At 36.9% G+C, this 20,067-nt stretch overlaps 1 protein-coding gene across 1 annotated transcript in view; it reads left to right on the forward strand.

The window, feature by feature from the left end:
• Window positions 1–510: 510 nt before the first annotated feature.
• TMEM168 (transmembrane protein 168) overlaps window positions 511–20,067 on the forward strand; it is a 27,133-nt gene continuing 7,576 nt past the window's right edge. Inside the window, exons 1-4 of the mRNA XM_005862268.2 lie at window positions 511–592; window positions 5,917–7,170; window positions 16,663–16,805; window positions 19,442–19,716. Coding sequence (XP_005862330.1) covers window positions 6,043–7,170; window positions 16,663–16,805; window positions 19,442–19,716 — 1,546 coding nt within the window. The 5' untranslated portion in view covers window positions 511–592; window positions 5,917–6,042. The remainder of the gene's footprint in view (window positions 593–5,916; window positions 7,171–16,662; window positions 16,806–19,441; window positions 19,717–20,067) is intronic.

Consider the following 20,067-nt stretch of genomic DNA (forward strand, 5'->3'; position numbering starts at 1 on the left):
CAGCGGCGCTGGAGGACCGGGCTCCCGGCCTCGCCACGCTGGAGGGGGCGGGATGCGAGGGGACCGCAGTCGCTGCCTGTTGCTAGGGGTTCGGTCCCTCCTCGGGGCTCCGCGCTCCTTCTGGGAAGAGTTGTGTGAATTCATGGGCCCGGAGCCTGGCTGCTCTCGGTCCCTTTAGCTTTGACCCGCCCCTAGACGGAGCTGAAGTGGTTCCTGAAGTGATGCCGCCAGTGATGGGCGTGTCTGGGAGCCATTCCCCGAGGGTAGGGTTTGGGAGAGAATTCACTGATTTACAGGAATTTGAATGGAGTGAGTGAAGGTTGGAGTAGGGCCGAGAAACCATCCAGAAATTCATGGAATCCCTTAGCTCTACCACTAGTGGTGAGATAGCAGGTGTCGTGTTTATTTTCTGTGTAGTAAGTGGTCCCTAACTAATTGGCAGTGTTGTTAAATACAGTTATTTCTGGATTCGTCTTTGTTTCTTTAACAATATCTACTTGGTTCCAGACTCTGTGCAAGACATTGGGCATATAGGACTGACGACAAATTTTGAGAGACTTTGTGATCTCGTGGGAAATGCAGACAAGTGATGGTCAGTATTGCCCTATTTTAGAGGAGGTATAGCAGTGGTTCTCAACCTGTGGGTCGCGCCCCCTTTGGGGGTCCAAGGACCCTTTCACAGGGGTCGCCTAAAACCATCGGAAAACACATATATAATTACATATTGTTTTTGTGATTAATCACTGTGCTTTAATTATGTTCAATTTGTAACAATGAAATTGGGGGTCACCACAACATGAGGAATTGTATTAAAGGGACGCAGCATTAGGAAGGTTGAGAACCACTGACGTAAAGGGACCATACACCTGGGTCAGGGGTAGTCTTCCTAAGAAAATGATTTAGGCTGAGACATGAGGAGGAGGGGTAAGCCAGGGGCGAGGACCGCCCTGGGGCTAGGAGGAGGGAAGGGAGTGAGTCTGGAGAGGGAATCGCATTGAAAAAGTGGGAAGATCAGTAAGGCTAGAGTACAAAGTTCAAGGGGATGCACACAATGAGGAGGAAACTGGTCTTGCAAGGCTGTCAGGCCATAAAAACTGAACAATGCACTGCCCTGGAGGGTGGGGGGAGGTCATTATCCCTGGCCCCCAGGACAGATAATCGGATTTGGCCTGGGGACCCCCAACACCTGGGGGCCTTCCTATAAGCCCACGAAATGGGGCGGAACCATATCTGCAAGACAAAGACCCCAGAAGGTTATAAAACATGAAGCCCTGTGCGTGTTTCTTCGCTCTGATTTGGAAATTATTCCCCAGAGTCCACTAGTGTTAATAAACGGTGTCCCTCCCTTTCTCTAGGAAGTGTGCTTGGTATTTCTTTGGTCTTCTGCAACAAGACAGGAGATTTATTCACTTCCAATGCAGAGAGCCTTACAAGGTGTTTTAAGGAGTTGAGACTATTACTAAGGGTGATGGGAAGCCATCGGAGGGTTTTACATAGCAGAGTGATGTGACAAATTTTGGTTTTAAAGAGGACACATCTTGCAGAGAAGGGCGAGAGTGGATACAGGTCAAGTAGGAGATGACGGTGACCAGAAGTGGGACCGTGACCTTGGACAGTGGGAACGTGTAAGACGTGTGCAGGAAGAAGAGTGGTCAGTATGGGGGAAGGATTCAGTGTGGGCGGTGAAGGAGAGAGGAGGCTCCGAGTAGCATAAAACAGACTCGGGCCCATCAGGTTTCCCATGCGCTCCATTTTTATCTGCCTCTCAAGGAATTCTCCAGTGATGGCTGCCAATTGGAAGGGATTGCAATGCTTTGTTGTTTACTCTCTGATCCAGGCTAATTGTCGTTTGAAGAATATCAGGTTAGGGAAAAGACTTTTGTAAATTAGCCACTTAAAAGCAGTATTCTGCCATGTTGATTTTAGTCCATAATAGTGGCTGCATATATTCCATTATATGGATGTGCTGTACTTTATTTACCTGTTTACTTTTTTTTCGCGATTTTTACTTCTATTAATGCAGAATCGAGCTAATGCTTTTAAGTGTATCAGGTAGATTAATATGTGTATACGTAGGGGGAGATAATACTTGAAGACATGGAAATAGATGAGATTGCTCGTAGAAAATATGTAGTAGGAAAAAAGTCTAGGCGTGGGATTGAATGTCCGAAGGTAGGATTGAGAAGAGATGAGAAGCAGAGATCAATTTAGGAAGAAAATCTGGAGACTGGCCTTTGGAAGCTAAAGGAAGGACAGGTTTCAGGAGGTGAGAGGAGTCAACAGAGTCAAAGGTTGTTCAAAGAATGTGGAGCATATGAGTGAAAAGTACCCATTGAATTTGTCAATGTAAGAAACATTAAAACCTGTAGAGAATTTTTGTGAGTTTATTTCAACCAAATTGTCGGCAATTGCTGGGAAGCAAATCTCAACGGATTGAGAAGATGCTCCGGAAAATGGCAGTCTTGCATCTTTTTTTATACATTACACTCAAAAGAGAAGACATAAGTGGGTTACATGAAATCTGTTGGTGTTAGATTAGGGAAGGAAGAGAAAGCAAAGTGGTGAAACCTCTGGGATTGGATAAAAAGTAAAATGAGCCGTAACCGGTTTGGCTCAGTGGATAGAGTGTCGGCCTGCGGACTGAAAGGTCCCGGGTTCGATTCTGGTCAAGGGCATGTACCTTGGTTGCGGGCACATCTCCAGTAGGGAGTGTGCAGGAGGCAGCTGATCGATGTTTCTAACTCTCTATCTTTCTCCCTTCCTCTCTGTAAAAAATCAATAAAATATATTATAAAAAAAAAAGTAAAATGATAGACACATAATTCTTTTGCATAGGGGGGTACAGGATAGTTAACAGTCAACAATTAACTCAGTAACAATAAGAGGGTTTGTGGTCTCCACTCTGTGCTTTGAGGTGTCTGCAAAAAGGAAATTAGTTTGACATTCCAAAGGTATGTTATCATAGATGCAAAAAGACAATAGACGGGGTTAGTTAAGATGAAAATTGACCTTTGTTGGGGAAGATTCCAGCCTGGGACTTGACTACCCCACTATAAACTGCTTTTAGTTCAAAAGTTTTAATTTCAGACCATCCTCTATGGTTACTTTAGGTCTCTGAGTCTGTAAGGCCACCATGCAGGCAGGCCTCCCTGAGCTGGTGAGGTTTAGTATGTGGCTCCTTTTCCTCCAAAGATTTAGGAATTTACTGGCCATTTTAGTACTCGGCAGAGCAGTTTATTGTGGGGTGGGAACCACAGTTTAGTGATGTGAAAAGTGAAACAATCAAATATTAGTTGTCGAAAGTACAGAAGATTGAATTTAGAAGAGGAGATGGGAATGAGTGAAGATTGTTGTTTCGGGGTGTGTTTTGTTTTGGTGTTGTTTCTGAAAAGAGCCTTGCAAATGTTTAAGTTCTGATGAATAAGAGAAGAGTGGGAGTTTGAAGAAAGAGAAGAGTCTGAAGTTGTGGAAGAGGCAGAGGGGACGGGATACAGAGCATGTCAGAGGTTTCGCCTCCGATCGGGAAGGGACACCCTTCTTTCCTTGTATTAGGAGATGTAGGTAGAGGTGGGTTTGTGGTGTTGGAAACTTAAGTGAAATCCCTTCTGATTATTCTGTTGGAGACAAAGTCATCTGGTGAGAATGCAGTCAGAGATTGAGAATAGGGAAGAGAGGTTTGGAAAATCACAGAAGGGAGAGAGTTTTGACCAGGGAACCAGGGAAGGATGCTTATGGTTGAGTGGTAACCATTTCGCCTAGTGTGTGATCTTTTTTCCTTTAGCAGTGTTCAGTCATCTGAGTCCAGACTGTACCATCCACCCTTTGAGAATATATATTCCAATGTATTTGCTGAATGATTGTATTGCACAGAGAAATAATGTTAAAAAGTGCAATGCTGTCTATATTTTATCAGTTTCTCATACTTAAATAAAAGATAAAACCAAAATTTACTAGTGGAAGATATTTTCTGTAGATGTGTGTAGAATCTTAAGAAATTATTGAATGAAAATATAATTGAGGAAAATCAGTTACAACTTATTTAATTAAATCAATTTAGCTTTAAAAAATCTACTTGTTGAACATATAGAAGTAAAATCCTATATAATAAAGCCTAATATGCTAAGTGTCCAGTCGACCGGTTGGCCGTTCAAGCAATCAAAGCGTAATATGCTAATGATATACTAAGGTCGCTCAGCTGCTCACTATGCTGTGCACTGACCACCAGGGGGCAGACGCTCCGACCAGTAGGTTAGCTTGCTGCTGGGGTTCAGCCAATCAGGACTGAGTGAGATGGGCCGGACAGGCCCTGGAGCCCTCCCCTGGTCCCTCCCGTGCTGGCCAACCTCCTTTTCCCTCCCTGGCCCTTATGGTGCACGGGTGGGGTCCCTCGGCCTGGCCTGCACCCTCTCACAATCAGGACCCCTCGTGGGATGTTGGAGAGCCGGTTTCAGCCCAATCCCGCAGGCCAGGCCTAGGGACCCCACTGGTGCATGAATTCGTTGGTAATACTTCCAGACACCCTAAGGTGCTCGCTCAGTGACATTCTTCTCCAGTCAAATGGATAATTAAGGGTTCATTCCAGGTTATCTCATGTTTCTGTTGGGTCTGTTTTTAGTGTCCTGCTTTTAAGAAGGAAAGTATAAATAAGTCCTGGCCGGTGTGACTCGGTTGGGTGTTGTCCCATGCACTGAGGGGTTGCTGGTTCAGCTGGATCCCCATTGTGGGGCATATGGGAGGCAGCCAACCCATGTTTGCTCTGACATAGATGTTTCTCTCTCCCTTTCGCTTCCTCTCTCTCCAAAACAAACAAACAAAAACACAAAAAGAAAAGAAAGAAACTATAAATAAGCTGATCACAAACTAGTTACTTTTTGAGTTTTTATCTGGTTGAGTTCTCTGTGGATATTCAGTGTGGCCATGAGCCAGTGCATCAGTTCTTCTGAAACAGTATACTAGAAAAATCAAAGAATTCCCTAGTTAGACCATTTTGTGACCACTGTCAAGTTTTAAGTGCATCTTGTGTGGCACTTAAAGTTGAAATAATTATCTGGCCCGTCAACAAATAATCCTTATGATAACTTTTTGTTCTTTCTTTATTGATTAAGGTATTACATATGTGTCCTTATCCCCCCATTGCCCGCCCCCCCCCCCCCCCCCCCCCCTTCTTATACTCTACAGTAAATACAACATTCCAACTTTTCAATTTTGACTGCAAAGGTCAGGAATTGGTTTGCTACAGAGATAATACTTAGATTTGGAAAGTAGGTTTGATAATCATAGTAATTTAGTAGAGGTAAATGTACAAGGAGAATTATGGGTCAGCTTTTGGGACTGAATAACTTTAATAGTTAAACTTTGCTTCTAGAAAGTTTGTTAAACAATGTAAAGATTAAGATTTTATTGCATTTTAGAACTGCCTTGTAAAAATATGTAGAGGGTTTTAGGCAGGTAGCAATGACTGCTGTTATTGGATACTGGTACTTTCCAAATTGGAGATAATGATGAAGTCCCTCATTCTATTTAAGATCTGAGTAGCTTTTCATTGTGCCAAACCTATCTGCTACAATCTAAGCTAAGCTGAACGTCTTACATTTGCATGTTGTTGAAAAAAAGAGATATTGGATAAGAATTAACTAGGCAAATTTCTCACCACTTCTGGAAAAAGTTTCATTGATATTCATTTAGTCATACAATCCTAGTATATGATGAGTGGAGAGCACAGCCTTTTTGGTTTGGATAAACTGCTGAATTTTTCAGCCAGAGACAGTTACCATTAAGATACTTGCAAGTCACATTTTAAACTGGGTTTCAGAATAAGCTTTATTTCTCACTTATTCATTATTTTTAATGAAGAAGCTACATGTGAAAGATAAATTATATAAAAGTAACATTGAAATATTTTTTTCTTCTTTTTAGATCACTAAACAAAAATTCGACCAGAGAAAATGCTGAAATAGAAGTTACAGATGCATGGGATTTGCTGAATGAAATATAAGCAGTTAATTTTTGTAACGTGGGCGAAAGCCAAAATTGCCAAGTTACATGTGTAAATCACTGCGTTATTGCTTTAGTCATTGCCTCTATTTAGCAATGACAAGACTGGAAGAAGTAAACAGAGAAGTGAACATGCATTCTTCAGTGCGTTATCTTGGCTATTTAGCCAGAATCAATTTACTGGTTGCTATATGTTTAGGTCTTTATGTAAGATGGGAAAAAACAGCAAATAACTTACTTTTGGTAATTTTTATTCTTGGTCTTTTTGTTCTTGGAATTGCCAGCATCCTCTATTATTATTTTTCAATGGAAGTAGCAAGTTTAAGTCTCTCCAATCTTTGGTTTGGATTCTTGCTTGGCCTCCTATGCTTTCTTGATAATTCATTCTTTAAAAATGATGTGAAAGAAGAATCAACCAAATATTTGCTTCTAACTTCTATAATATTAAGGATATTATGTGCTTTGGTGGAGAGAATTTCTGGTTATGTCCACCATCGGCCCACTTTACTAACCACAGTTGAATTTCTGGAACTTGTTGGATTTGCCATTGCCAGCACAATTATGTTGGTGGAAAAATCTCTCAGTGTCATTTTACTGGTTGTAGCTTTGGCCATGCTGATTATTGACCTAAGAATGAAGTCTTTTCTAGCTATTTTAAACTTAGTTATTTTTGTAGTCTTATTATTTTTCTCCTCATTGGATACTCCCCAAAATCCAGTTGCTTTTGCATGTTTTTTTATTTGCCTGATAACTGATCCTTTCCTTGACATTTATTTTAGTGGACTTTCAGTGACTGAGAGGTGGAAACCCTTTTTGTACCGTGGAAGAATTTGCAGAAGACTTTCAGTTGTTTTCACTGGAATGATTGAACTTACATTTTTTATTCTTTCAGCATTTAAACTTAGAGACACTCATCTCTGGTATTTTGTAATACCAGGTTTTTCCATTTTTGGAATTTTCTGGTTGTTTTGTCATATTATATTTCTTTTAACTCTTTGGGGATTTCATACCAAATTAAATGACTGCCATAAAGTATATTTTACCCACAGAGTAGATAACAACAGCCTTGATAGAATCATGGCATCCAAAGGGATGCGCCATTTTTGCTTAATTTCAGAGCAGTTAGTTTTTTTTAGTCTTCTTGCAACAGCTGTTTTGGGAGCAGTTTCCTGGCAGGTAAGCTTATAGTTTGTTTATTATGTCAGTGCCTGTGATGTGTGATTAAATGTTTGCTTCAAGTGTTGAATTATTAGAATTGAAAGGTCAAGTTCCTGATTTCAAAAGGAGATTCTTTTTTATGGCACTTAATCAATTTTGTTCATGGAATTGAAGTACTAAATGAACATTGATAGGATAATTTAGTTTGATCTCTAGCAAAGAGGCACCAAAATGTTAGGCATACTCAACATGTGACATGCCTCTCACCTTTGCTTGTTCATTAATGAATGAAGTATTCAAAGATTAAATATTTTTTAGAATATTAACATTTGAAAGGTGTTTAGAGATTGTACCTTAATTCTTTCATTAAAAATTATGTGTGTGTGTGTGTGTGTGTGTACGTACGTATGTATAATATTGATTTCAGAGAGGAAGGGAGAGGGAGAGAGAGATAGAAACATCAGTGATGAAACAGAATCAATTGATTGGCTGCCTCCTGCACGCCCTTTATGGGGGATAGAGCCCAAAACCAGGGCATGTACCCTGACCAGGAATCGAACTGTAACCTCCTGGTTCATAGATCGACACTCAACCACTGAGCCACACTGGCCTGACAGTTCTTTCTTTTTTATACATGAGGAAACTGAAAGCCAGAGAAGACTTTTATCCAGAGTCACTGGTAATAGCCAAAACCAGTTTACATAGCTTCTATGTAGTCTACTGGTCTCACTACAGCACATTTCTTTTACATAGCCATTTCTCTTAAGATTTTATATAAAAGGTGGTGTAATGACATATCAGGTACTTAAATACAAATTAAAGGCTCTCCTAAGAAAGAAAGAAAAAAGGTTTTACAATACATTTCCTGTCGCCCTAGCCATGGATAGAGTGTTGGCCTGGGAACTGAAGGGTCCCAGGTTCAATTCCAGTCGAGGGCACATGCCAGGGTTACGGTCTCAATCCTCAGTAGGGGGCCTGCAGGAGGCAGCTGATCCATGATTCTCATCATTGATGTTTCTATCTCACTCTTCCTCTCTCCCTCTCCCTTACTCTCTGAAATCAATAAAAAGATATATATATATACTTAAAAAATAACTCAATATATTTGCTGTCCACAGAATGTTACCAAAGACATTTAAACTGTGTGGTCGGAGTTTATATCTACAGTATTAATAAATCCAGTCTTCCATTCATAGAACATTTATTGAATGAGCTATATGTCATGTACTATACTGTGTGACCTCAAGATGACTAAGAAATGCCTCTGTTCTTAAAGAAGACACAGTCTCTAATAGGATGGGGAATAGACAGGCACGTAAACAAACAATTATTACAGTGACAAATGCTCAGGTTGGGATGTAGGGCATAAAGGAAGGTTATTTCTGCTTTGCACTAGTTAGTTGCTACAGAATGATTTCTAGATTTGAATATTTGAAGGGAGATGTGGAGATTTATCTGGGTATGGTGCTTTTTAGTCACTGTAGGCTAGATAAGGGAGCCTGTGGGATTCAACCAAATGATGTAAACGTTGTGGGCGTTGCCCCTATTATATCTTCCTCACTTTACTTGCCAAATGCTAGGGACTATCATGATGATGATAGTGCTAGGGACTATCAGGATGGTGATGGTGATGGTGGTGGTGGTAGTTATGATGGAGGATAATGTGGGAAACTAGCAAGAGTTCTCCTACCTCTTCCTCCCTTCTCAAAGAGTTTACTACCTATGTTTTCTTCTAGGAGTTTAATGGTTTCACATATTACCTTTAAGTCTTTATTTTGAGTTCATTTTTGTACATAGTATAAGAAATGGTCCAGCTTTTTTTTTACATGAATCTATCTGTACAGTTTCGCCAACACCATTTATTCAAGAGACTGTCTTTTCCCAACTGTATAATGCTGCCTTTTGTGTTGTAGTAATTTACCTATAAGTGTGAGTTAATTTCTGGGCTTTCTATTTTGTTTCATTGTGCCAGTAGCATACTGTTCTGAAGTCAGCTTGAAATCAGGAGAGTGATACCTCCAATTATGTCCTTTATCAGGATTGCTTTTGTGGTTCCATTTAAATTTTAAGGTTATTTGTTCATTGAATCTGTAGATTGCTGGGTAATAAGGATGTTTGAATGATATTAATTCTTCCATTCCACGAGCATGGTATATTCTACCATTTGTGTTGTCTTCATTTTCTTTCTTCAGCATCTTACAGTTTTCAGAGTCTAGGTCTTTTGCCTTCTTAGTTAAATTTATTCCTAGGCTTTTTTTTTTTTTTAATGCAATTGTAAAGGGATTTGTTTTCTTAATTTTTCTTTCTATACATTATGGATGTATAGAAATGCCACTGATATCTGTATATTAATGTTGTATGCTGCAACTTTACTGAATTTATTTACTGAGATAGTTTTTTGGTGGACACTTTGGGTTTTCTACATAAATCATGTCATCTGTGAATAGTGACCGTTTTACCTCTTCCTTTCCACTTTGAGTGTCTTTTATTTTACTTTCTTGTCTGATTGCTGTGGCTAGGAATTTCAGTAGTATGTTGAACAAAAGTGATATGAATAGGCATTCTTATCTATGATCTTTATTATGTTGAGATATGTTCCCTCCATTTCCATTTTGTTGAGAGTTTTAATCATAAATAGATGTTGAATGTTGTCAAATGTGTTTTTTTTGCATGTTAAAATAATCATGATTTTTGTCCTTTTTTTGTTAATGTATTGTTGTATTACATTGGTTAGTATGCAGATATGATTTGCATGCAGCTATTGAACCATTCTCACATTTCTGGAATAAATCCCATTTGATCATAGTGTATGATCCTTTTAATATGTTGTTGAATTTGATTTGCTAATGTGTGAGAATGTTTATATCTATGTTCATCAGGGATATTGGCCTGTAATATATTTTGTAGTCTTTGTCTTGTGTTGATATCAGGGTAATGCTGTCTTCATAGAATGAGTTTGGAAGTATTCCTTCCTCTTTAATTATCTAGAATGTTTCAAGAAGGGTAGGTATTAATTTTCTTTAAATACTTGCTATAATTCTCCTGTGAAGCTATCTGGTCCTGGACTTTGGTTTGTTGGACGTTTTTTGATTACTGATTCAATTTTGTTACTACTAATTGGTCTGCTCAGATTTTTGTTTCTTCCTGAGTCAGACTTGGAAAATTGTATGTTTCTTGTAATTTATCTGTTTCTTCTATTTATTGGTGTATAGTTCATAGTAGTCACTTATGATCCTTTATATTTCTGGTTTTGAGTTGTAATTTCTGATTTTATTTTGTTCCTTTTATTTTGATGAGTCTAGCTAAAGTTTTATAAATTTTATCTTTATTTAAAACTACAAACTCTTAGTTTCATTGATCTTTTCTATTAATTTTTACTATTTTATTTATTTCCACTCTGATCTTTTTTTAATTTTCTTCCTTCTACTAACTTTGGGCTGTGTTTGTTCTTTTTCTAATTACTGTTGGTATAAGGTAAGACTATTTATTTGAGATATATTTTGTTTCTTCGGGTAGACTTGAATTGCTATGAATTTCCCTCTCAGAACTGCTTTTTCTGTGTTCCGTAGATTTTGGGTCATTGTGTTTCCATTTTCATTTATCTGAAGATATTTTTTTAAATTTCCTCCTTAACTCGTTGATTATTTATGAGCAAGTTGTTTAGCCTTTACGTGTTTGTTATTTTCAGTTTTTTTAAGTAATTGGTTTCTAGTTTAATACCATTTGGTCAAAAAAGATGCTTTAAAATAATTTTTTTTCGATTGCAGTTGACTTACAATATGATATTAGTTTCAGGTGAACAACATAGTGATTAGACATTTATATAATTTATGAAGTAATCAACCCAATAAATCTGACACCATATACAGTATTATTGACTATATTTCCTATGCTGTACTTTACATCCCCATGACTGTTCTGTATCTACCAATTTCTACTTCTTAATTCCTTCACATTTTTTACCTAGCTCCCTAACCCCCTGCTCCTTCTGACAACCATCAGTTTATTCTATGTATCTATGAGTCTGTTTCTATTCTGCTTGTTCATTTATTTTGTTTATATATATTCCACATATAAATGAAATCATCTAGCATTTGTTTTTCTCTGTTTGATGTATTTCACTTAGTATAATATTGTTTAGGTCTATCCATGTTGTTGTAGATGGCAGGATTTCATTCTTTTTTATGTGTAAGTTATATTCCATTGTATGTGTGCATCACTTCTTTATCCATTCATCTAACGATGGGCACTTAGGTTGCTTCCATATCATAGCTATTGTAAATAATGCTGCAGTGAACATATGGGTGCATATGACTTTTTAATTTAGTGTCTTGGGTTTCTTCAGATAAATACCAAAATTGAAATTGCTGGGTCATTCTTTCTCTCTTGTTATAGCCTGTGTTTTGGTCTGGTATAAGTATGCTTTTTTGTTTGTTTCAATTTCCATGAAATATCTTTTCCATCTTTTTACTTTCAGTCTGTTTTTCTTCTGATCTGAAAGTAAGTCTCTTGTAGACAGCATATATAAAGGTCTTGTTTTGTTATTTGTTCAGCTACTATATGTCTTTTGATTGGAGCATTTAATCCTTTTGTTCTTTGCCGTGTACACCTCTCTTGTCTAGATAGCATTGAGTTTCATCTTGAGCATAAACACCTTTAATTTTTGAAAAATTGAATTTATTGGGGTGACATTGGTTAATCAGAGTATATAGGTTTAAAGTGTACATTTCTGTGATACATGATCTGTATATTGCTTTGTGTTTCCACTACCCTGAGTCAAATCATCTTCCGTCACCACATACTTGACCTCTTCACCCTTTACTTTTCCCTAACTCCCTTTCCTCTGGTAATCACCATACTGTTGTCTTTGTTTATAAGTTTTTTGTTTGGTTGGATTTTTTTGTTTGTTGCTTTCAGTTTTTATCCCACATGTAAATGAAGTCATATGGTTCTTAACTTTTTCTGTCTGACTTATTTCACTTAGCATGATATTCTCAAGGTTCATCAATTTTGTGTCAAATGGCAGTATTTCGTCTTTTCTTATGGCTGAGTAGTATTCCACTGTATGTATGTACCACATCTTCTTTATCCAATCATCTAGCAAAGTACACTTCATTGTTTCCATGTCTTGGCCACTGTGAACAATGCTGCAGTGAAACATAGGAGTGCATGTATCTTTTTCGAATAAATGTTTTCAGATGTTTTGAAAGAGGACTCACTGGATCATATTCTTAATTTTTTGAGGAACTGCCATACTGTTTTTCATATTAGCGCTACCGCTTTACATTCCCATTAGCAATTTTTTTACCACAACTCTCCAGTACTTGTTATTACTTGTCTTGTTGATAATAGCCATTCTAATAGGTAAACACCTTCAATTTTAAGAAGAGCTGTGTGCTCCCTCTGGTTCCACAGACCCTGCTGATGCCAGCATAAATGGCCTTGGACCACAGCCTTTCAGACATTTGTTGTTGTAAAAGTCCTGTTCACAGCAGGCCTCCACATGACCCACGATGGCAGAAAGAGCCCAACACCATTTTATTGTGTAGTCTGTCCATACCCCATTGAATGTTCTTGCCTCCTTTGTCATATATTAATTGACCATATGCATGTGGGATTATTTCTGGGCTCTCTGTTCTGTTTCATTGATCTATGTGCCAGTTTTTATGCTAGTACCATGCTGTTTTGATTACTATAGCTTTGTATTACAGTTTGATATCAGGTAGCATGATATTTACAACTTTGTTATTCTTTTTCAAGGTTGTGTGACTATTTTGTGTCCTTTATGGTTGCATACACATTTTTGGATTATTTGTTCTAGTTCTGCCTCCACCGAAATCTTGAATCCCTCAAAGTTACTCGTGAGGGTTATAATCAACCTCTTTCAATTCTTATTAATGTTGATATTTGACCTCTTCCCATGAATTTTCTTAATGGCATCTAGAATGGTGAATCCTTTTCAGAAGGTTTTCAATTTACTTTGCCTCAATCCATCTGAGGATTCGCTATCTATAGCAGCTATATAGCCTTAGAATAATAACAGTTGAAAGCCAGAATGACTTCTTGGTCCATGGGCTGCAGAATAGATGTTGTGTTAGCAGGCATGAAAGCAACATTAATCTCATTGTACACCTCCCTCAGAGCTCTTGGGTGACCAGTTGCATGCCAGTGAGCAGTGATGTTTTGAAAGGAATGTTTTTTTAGCTGAGCAATAGGTCTGTCATCCAGGCTTTCTTGTTCCAACTACGGAGCACAGGCAAGGTAGATTTAGCACAATTCTTAAAGGCCTTAGGATTTGGGAGGGAGAGGTGGTGGAAACTGAGCATTGACTTCCACTTAAAATCAGCCCTAACAAGAGAGTCGGCCTGTTCTTTGAAGCCAGGAATTGACTTCTCTCTGGCTATGAAGTCCTGAATGGCATCTTCCAATAAAAGGTTGTTTCTTCTACATTGAAAATCTGCTGATTAGTGAAGCCACCTTCATTAATTATCTTAGCTTGATTTTCTGGATAACTTTCTGCAGCTTCTACATTGGCACTTGTTGCTTCACCTTACACTTTGATGTTATGGAGATGGCTTCTTAAATCCTATGAACCAACCTCTGCTAGCTTCAAACTTTCTGCAGCTTCTTCACCTCTCAGCCTTCATTAAATTGAGGAAATAGGGCCTTCCTCTGGATTGGGCTGGCACAAAAGGCCTAGCTCTTGGCCTGTCACAGCTTTTGACATACCTTCCTCACTAAGCATAATATTTTCTAGCTTTTGATTTAAAGTGAGAGACATGGAACTCTTTTCTTCACTTGAACACTTGCAATTATTAATTGAGCTAATTTTAAAATTGTTGTATCTCAGGAAATAGGAGGCCCCAGGAGAGGGAGAGAGATGGGGGAACAATCAGAACACATATGACATTTATTGATTAAGTTCACCCTCTTATATGGGTATAGTTTGTGGCAACCTGAAACAAGTACAACAGTAACATCAAAGATCATTTATCATAGATCACAATAGCAAATATAATAATAATGAAAAAGTTTGAAATATTGTGAATTACGTAAATGTGACACAGAAGCATGAAGCGAGCAAATGCTGTTGGAAAAAATGGCACTGAGACTCTCTCCCTCCCAGGAGCATGCCCATGTCTTTCTTCCCTCTCAGGTGTGCATCTCCCATACTCTTAAGAGTCCCCACGAGACTTACAACCAGGACAGCAATGTGCAGCGACAGCTTGTCCCAGGCTAACCCCATGATCCTGTCTCCAAGACCCTCTTTTCTCTGACTTCCCCGTGAGCCAAAGCGCCCCATGTAGCTCATTTCTTTCCTATAACATCTATATAGAGCCAAATCAGCCCCGCCCAGGCTCTCTTCTGTTGCCTCTTCTAACCTAAGCCCTTCCTTTTCCACACTGTCCCAGCTTTAATAAACATCCTCTCAAATTAAAAAAAAAAAATGGCACCGATAGACTTACTCAAATGTAATGTTGCCACAAACCTTCAGTTTGTAAAAAAAAACAACTCAGTATCTGTGCAGCACAATAAATTATGTTATGCCTGTATTTACAATACAACCAACAAAAGACTCTTATCTAAAATATGTTGAGAGCAAAACAAACTTGTAAATCAATAATTAAAAGGTGGCCCCATGGAAAAGTAGGCAAAGTATTTAGCACTTCACTAAATATGAAACCCAAATGATCAAAGGTATTTAATATAATTAATCAGAGAACTAAATACTTATTCTAGTTTTGTTAAGCATAATGGAAAATTAATAGGAACCTAAATGCCAATAATAGCTACTCAACTAATTAACATTTCATCAGGTGATAGGAATGCCATTTGGTCTTCACAAATATTTTTAGAGCTATGTTAATAGACTTACAATATATTACAAAGTTTACAGAACATTATCAGTCCCACTTTGATTAAAAAATATATATAAATATATATTTGTAAACATAAATTGCATGAAGGTTGGAAATATTTTTAAAAGTACCTGTGTATGGATGATGGTACTTGGAGTAATTTTAATGACATGTCTTTTTTACTTATTTGTATTATTTTATTTTATCAGAGAACATTTGTTTGGAAAATCACAGATAGAAGAAGTAATTCGTAGAATAAATGGGCTTAGGAAACAAGTTATAGAGGTCAAGGAAGGGCCCTTGGAGCTTAGAAACGAGGAAGGTAAAGGTGACGCTCCTGAGGGGATAGGGAAAGGTGCCAGCAAGCTCCTGGGAGGGAGAACGCCAATATTTGTATTTTTTAATGTTTCTAAATTAGGCATGTACTGTGTAATTTATGTATTTGATAACAGAGTGTATCAGATGTAAGGCATTTTATGCATTATGGGAATCAGCGTCCTATTTTTTTATTAAATTCTGATGAAATGAACTACCTTCTAGTATTAGAAAAATGTGTTCTTGCACATAGGCCCATGATTGTGTAGTATGTGCAGTAACAACACAGAATGTAGACTAGTATCAGTATTGCAAAGATATAGATCAGGACTGAGTGTCATCCTTCCATTTTCTTTTCACTTAAAACGGTCCTTTAATTATTTTCTTTTCCATTATTGCAGTTACTACCTAATCTTGTCTCCCCCTTTTAATATTATCTTATGCCTCCTTTTTCTATTCTTTTTGGATGCTTAAATGTCCTTTATTTACTTTTTTTTTTTTACAATTTTAAATTTAGTCTATAGAGAGTCTAAAGCTTTTCAAAGGAAGACTATATTATAAGTTTAATTAAATATAAGAATGGAATTCACTTTGATAGTTTCAGGATCTTAATTTTTCTTTAAGATTTTATTTTCTTAATTTCTGCATTTTTCGCAGGATAAAAAAAAATTTTCTAAAGTATCTTTTCTGAAAAAGTAAATATTTGAAAAGTGATTCAGGACATATGGGTTTTATTTTTATATATATATAAAATGGCAAATTTTTAAAAATTGATTTTAGAGAGGAAGTGTGAGGGAGAGATAGAAACATCACTGATGAGAGAGAATCATTGATCAGCTGTCTTCTGCACACCCCCTACTGGGGATCAAGCTTGGAACCCCAGGCATGTGTCTAACAGGGAATGAAACTGTGACCTGGTTTATAGTCTATGCTCAGCCACGGAGCCACACAAGCCTTGCTGGGATATGGGTTTTAACAGCAAAGGATTTGTTTTCTGTTTTTTTTCTAATTTATATCAAGAGTGGTTGTGTTTTTATTTTGTTTTTGTATTTTTACTTTGAGTGGGATGTTATCTGACAAATTCAAAAATATATGTGCTGTATTTGTTTTGCCAGGACTTCAACAACCTTAGAGATAAATTTAGGGTTCATTGCTTATCCATATATTCTTGTCTGCTTCAACTTAGAATTGTTTTTAGATAATTATCCTTTTAATTATTTTTGGAAGTGGTGCCAAAAGTGTAAGTAAATATGCATAGATGTATGTAAATATATATACATATGCACACATAAGTGCATTCACACTGTGTAAATTTGATGTATTAAATTTCTTTTAGCCAACAAATGGAATCTTCTTGAGCATGTTTCTAATTGTTTTGCCATTGGAATCCATGGCTCATGGGCTCTTCCATGAATTGGGTAATTGTTTAGGAGGAACATCTGTTGGATATGCTATTGTGATTCCTACCAACTTCTGCAGGTATAGTAATCTAGAATGTAGTAATTAGTAATAACTACTTGACTCTTAATATTTTCTTAATATTTGTATGACGATAAATATAAAATATAGCACATTTTTAAAAAACTATAGTATTTTAAAAATATACTACTGTTACATTTTTTATTTATCCCAAATGTTTAAAAGCCTTTACTCTCAGTAAAATTATAAATTTCAGGGTTCAATTTATTTTATTTCTTTATAAAAGTGATTAGGTCAGTGGTTCTCAACCTTCCTAATGCCGCGACCTTTTAAGACAGTTTCTCATGTTGTGGTGACCCCCAACTATAAAATTATTTTCGTAGCTACTTCATAACTGTAATTTTGCTACTGTTATGAATCTTAAAGTAATTATATATGTGTTTTCCGATGGTCTTTGCGACCCCTGTGAAAGGGTCGTTCGACCCCCAAAGGGGTCGCGACCCACCAGTTGAGAACCGCTGGACTAGGTTATATTTTAGCTAGAAATCGGGAAGTATGAATGAATTTTCTAAGGAATCATAATATTTTCTTTAAGAAAATGTCCTGTGAAACAGCATGGTAAAATATAATGGAATGTACACTAGACCTGAGAGTCCTAAATCCTAGTTCTGTATTTCCTTAGGGAAATCATAACTTCTCTGAACTTCAGTGTCTTTATCTACATGCAGATGACAATACCTATTCTGCCCATCTCAGAGGAATATTATGAAGAGCTAGTGAGAATATAAAAATGCTCTGCCCACTGGAGAATGTCATACAAATACGAGGAATTCAAAAGATTGTCAATGTGTGTGTGTGTGTGTGTGTGTGTATATAAATGTGTGTATATGTATACATGCAAATATATTTTTGTATGTATATAAATATGTGTAAGTTAATATAGTTTTATTTCAAAAATTTTTATCCCAAATATATGGTAGATCTGTCTGAATCTATAAATATTGCCACATTTTAATTTTTATTTAATTAAGTACCTTTGAAATAGAAAAAATGAGTTCTTTGCCATTAATTAATTCTGATGAACAAGAATTCATCATACTTTTCCTTGGGGTGAAAAATTTATCTAATTTCAAATATTTGACATAAAAACCCCAAATATTCTATTTGTATTATATATTTTCCTCCATGTTAAAGGTTTTTGTTTTGTTTTTAATATATTTTATTGATTTTTTACAGAGAGGAAGGGAGAGGGATAGAGAGTTAGAAACATCGATGAGAGAGAAGCATCGATCAGCTGCCTCCTATACAACCCCTACTGGGGATGTGCCTGCAACCAAGGTACATGCCCTTGACCGGAATCGAACCTGGGACCCTTCAGTCCCCAGGCCGACACTCTATCCAGTGAGCCAAACCAGCTAGGGCTAAAGGTTTAATAAAAAGTTGAAAATTCTCATTAGAAGTAAAATAAAGTAAGATGTGACAACTTGCAGAAGGAATATGTGGGAAGAGTAATTTGCATGGTTAGATTTTTAAAAAAATATATTTTATTGATTTTTTACAGACAGAAAGAGAGAGGGATAGAGAGTTAGAAACATCGATGAGAGAGAAACATCGATCAGCTGCCTCCTGCACACCCCCTACTGGGAATGTGCCCACAACCAAGGTACATTCCCTTGACTGGAATCGAACCTGGGACCCTTCAGTCCGCAGGCCGATGCTCTATCCACTGAGCCAAACCGGTTAGGGCACATGGTTAGATTTTTATTCCATTATAATTTTTGTTTATACATTTCTTCTTTTACTTTTTTATGATCATTAAATCGTTACCTAAATAAGTATGGAACAAAATGTTTTATTCTTGTAATGAAAACTAAAGTATTTGAAAGCTATTGATAATACATGAAGCAAAATGTAAAGTTTTCAAAATTCCTGGTTGAAATTCCTTTCCTAGATAGGATTAATGATTTTCCCTCTCTCAATATTGATAGTATTTTGATTCTGCTAGTTGTAGGATTTGGTTTATCATCTTTACTAGAGTGTCATTTTACAATTGTTCCAGGAACAGATCTAGGTCTTCAATTAGTATTTAGTAGGATATGGCAGTTTGACTAAATTTTAATGATTATTTTTAAATGCCATTTACTAATAGGCAATTTCTTCTATAATTTATTACCTTAGGTTAGTAAAACTTGAACACCACTTTATAAACTCCTTTTCAATATAGGAATTAAATAAGTATATAATTAAAAATATTGCTTTCATACTTTATTTTTTTTCTCAAGAAAGAAAAGTTTTTATTATAGTCCCCACCCATGTTCTTGAAATACATTGGGGGTAAAGTTAGTATAATTTTGCTTTTAAAATGTCTTGTCCATTACCAATCATTTGGTGAGAAAATATAAATAAGAACAAATAGTGTAGTGCTGTCTACATGTGGAGGTATATTATTATCCCACCTTTTAGTTTTGTTATTGTTTATTGATAAGAAATAAAATTTTTAGAAACTAGGCTTTGATTTTCAAAGCTTAATTCTTAGCACCAGGAATTTTAGAAAAGGTGATTTTTTTTAAAATCCTGCCATTTAGTTATCAGAAACTATCATGCTTCTTAGATAATTACTTATAAGTGAAGGATAAAAATATGATATAGAATGAATGTTTCTTAAACACTGAAATAATCTTTTTTTTCCTTCTCAGTCCTGATGGCCAGCCAGCACTTCTTCCACCAGAACATGTGCAGGAGTTAAATTTGCGGTCCACTGGCATGCTCAATGCTATCCAAAGATTTTTTGCACATCATATGATTGAGACCTATGGGTGTGACTATTCCACAAGTGGACTGTCTTTTGATACTCTACATTCCAAACTGAAAGCTTTTCTTGAACTTCGGACTGTGGATGGACCTAGACACGATACATATGTTTTGTATTACAGTGGGCACACCCATGGTACAGGAGAGTGGGCTCTTGCAGGTAAAGTCACCTCTGGAACTTTCACTGTTACGAAAATGCACCTGGTGTAGAAATTTGTCCTTCATAGGGAAACGTTACATTTTCAGAATTTTCTGTTTTCTACTTTACAGCTTACCAAGTGTATATATAACTTTTTTCTTTTGTCTAGCATACCTATATAGCATAATTTTATTTTATATTTTTTTATTGATTTTTTACAGAGAGGAAGGGAGAGGGACAGAGAGTTAGAAACATCGATGAGAGAGAAACATCGATCAGCTGCCTCCTGCACACTCCCTACTGGGGATGTGCCCACAACCAAGGTACATGCCCTTGACCGGAATCGAACCTGGGACCCTTGAGTCCGCAGGC

The sequence above is a fragment of the Myotis brandtii genome, unplaced genomic scaffold (genome assembly GCF_000412655.1).
Source record: "Myotis brandtii unplaced genomic scaffold, ASM41265v1 scaffold162, whole genome shotgun sequence".
In the NCBI taxonomy this organism is placed as follows: Eukaryota; Metazoa; Chordata; class Mammalia; order Chiroptera; family Vespertilionidae; genus Myotis; species Myotis brandtii.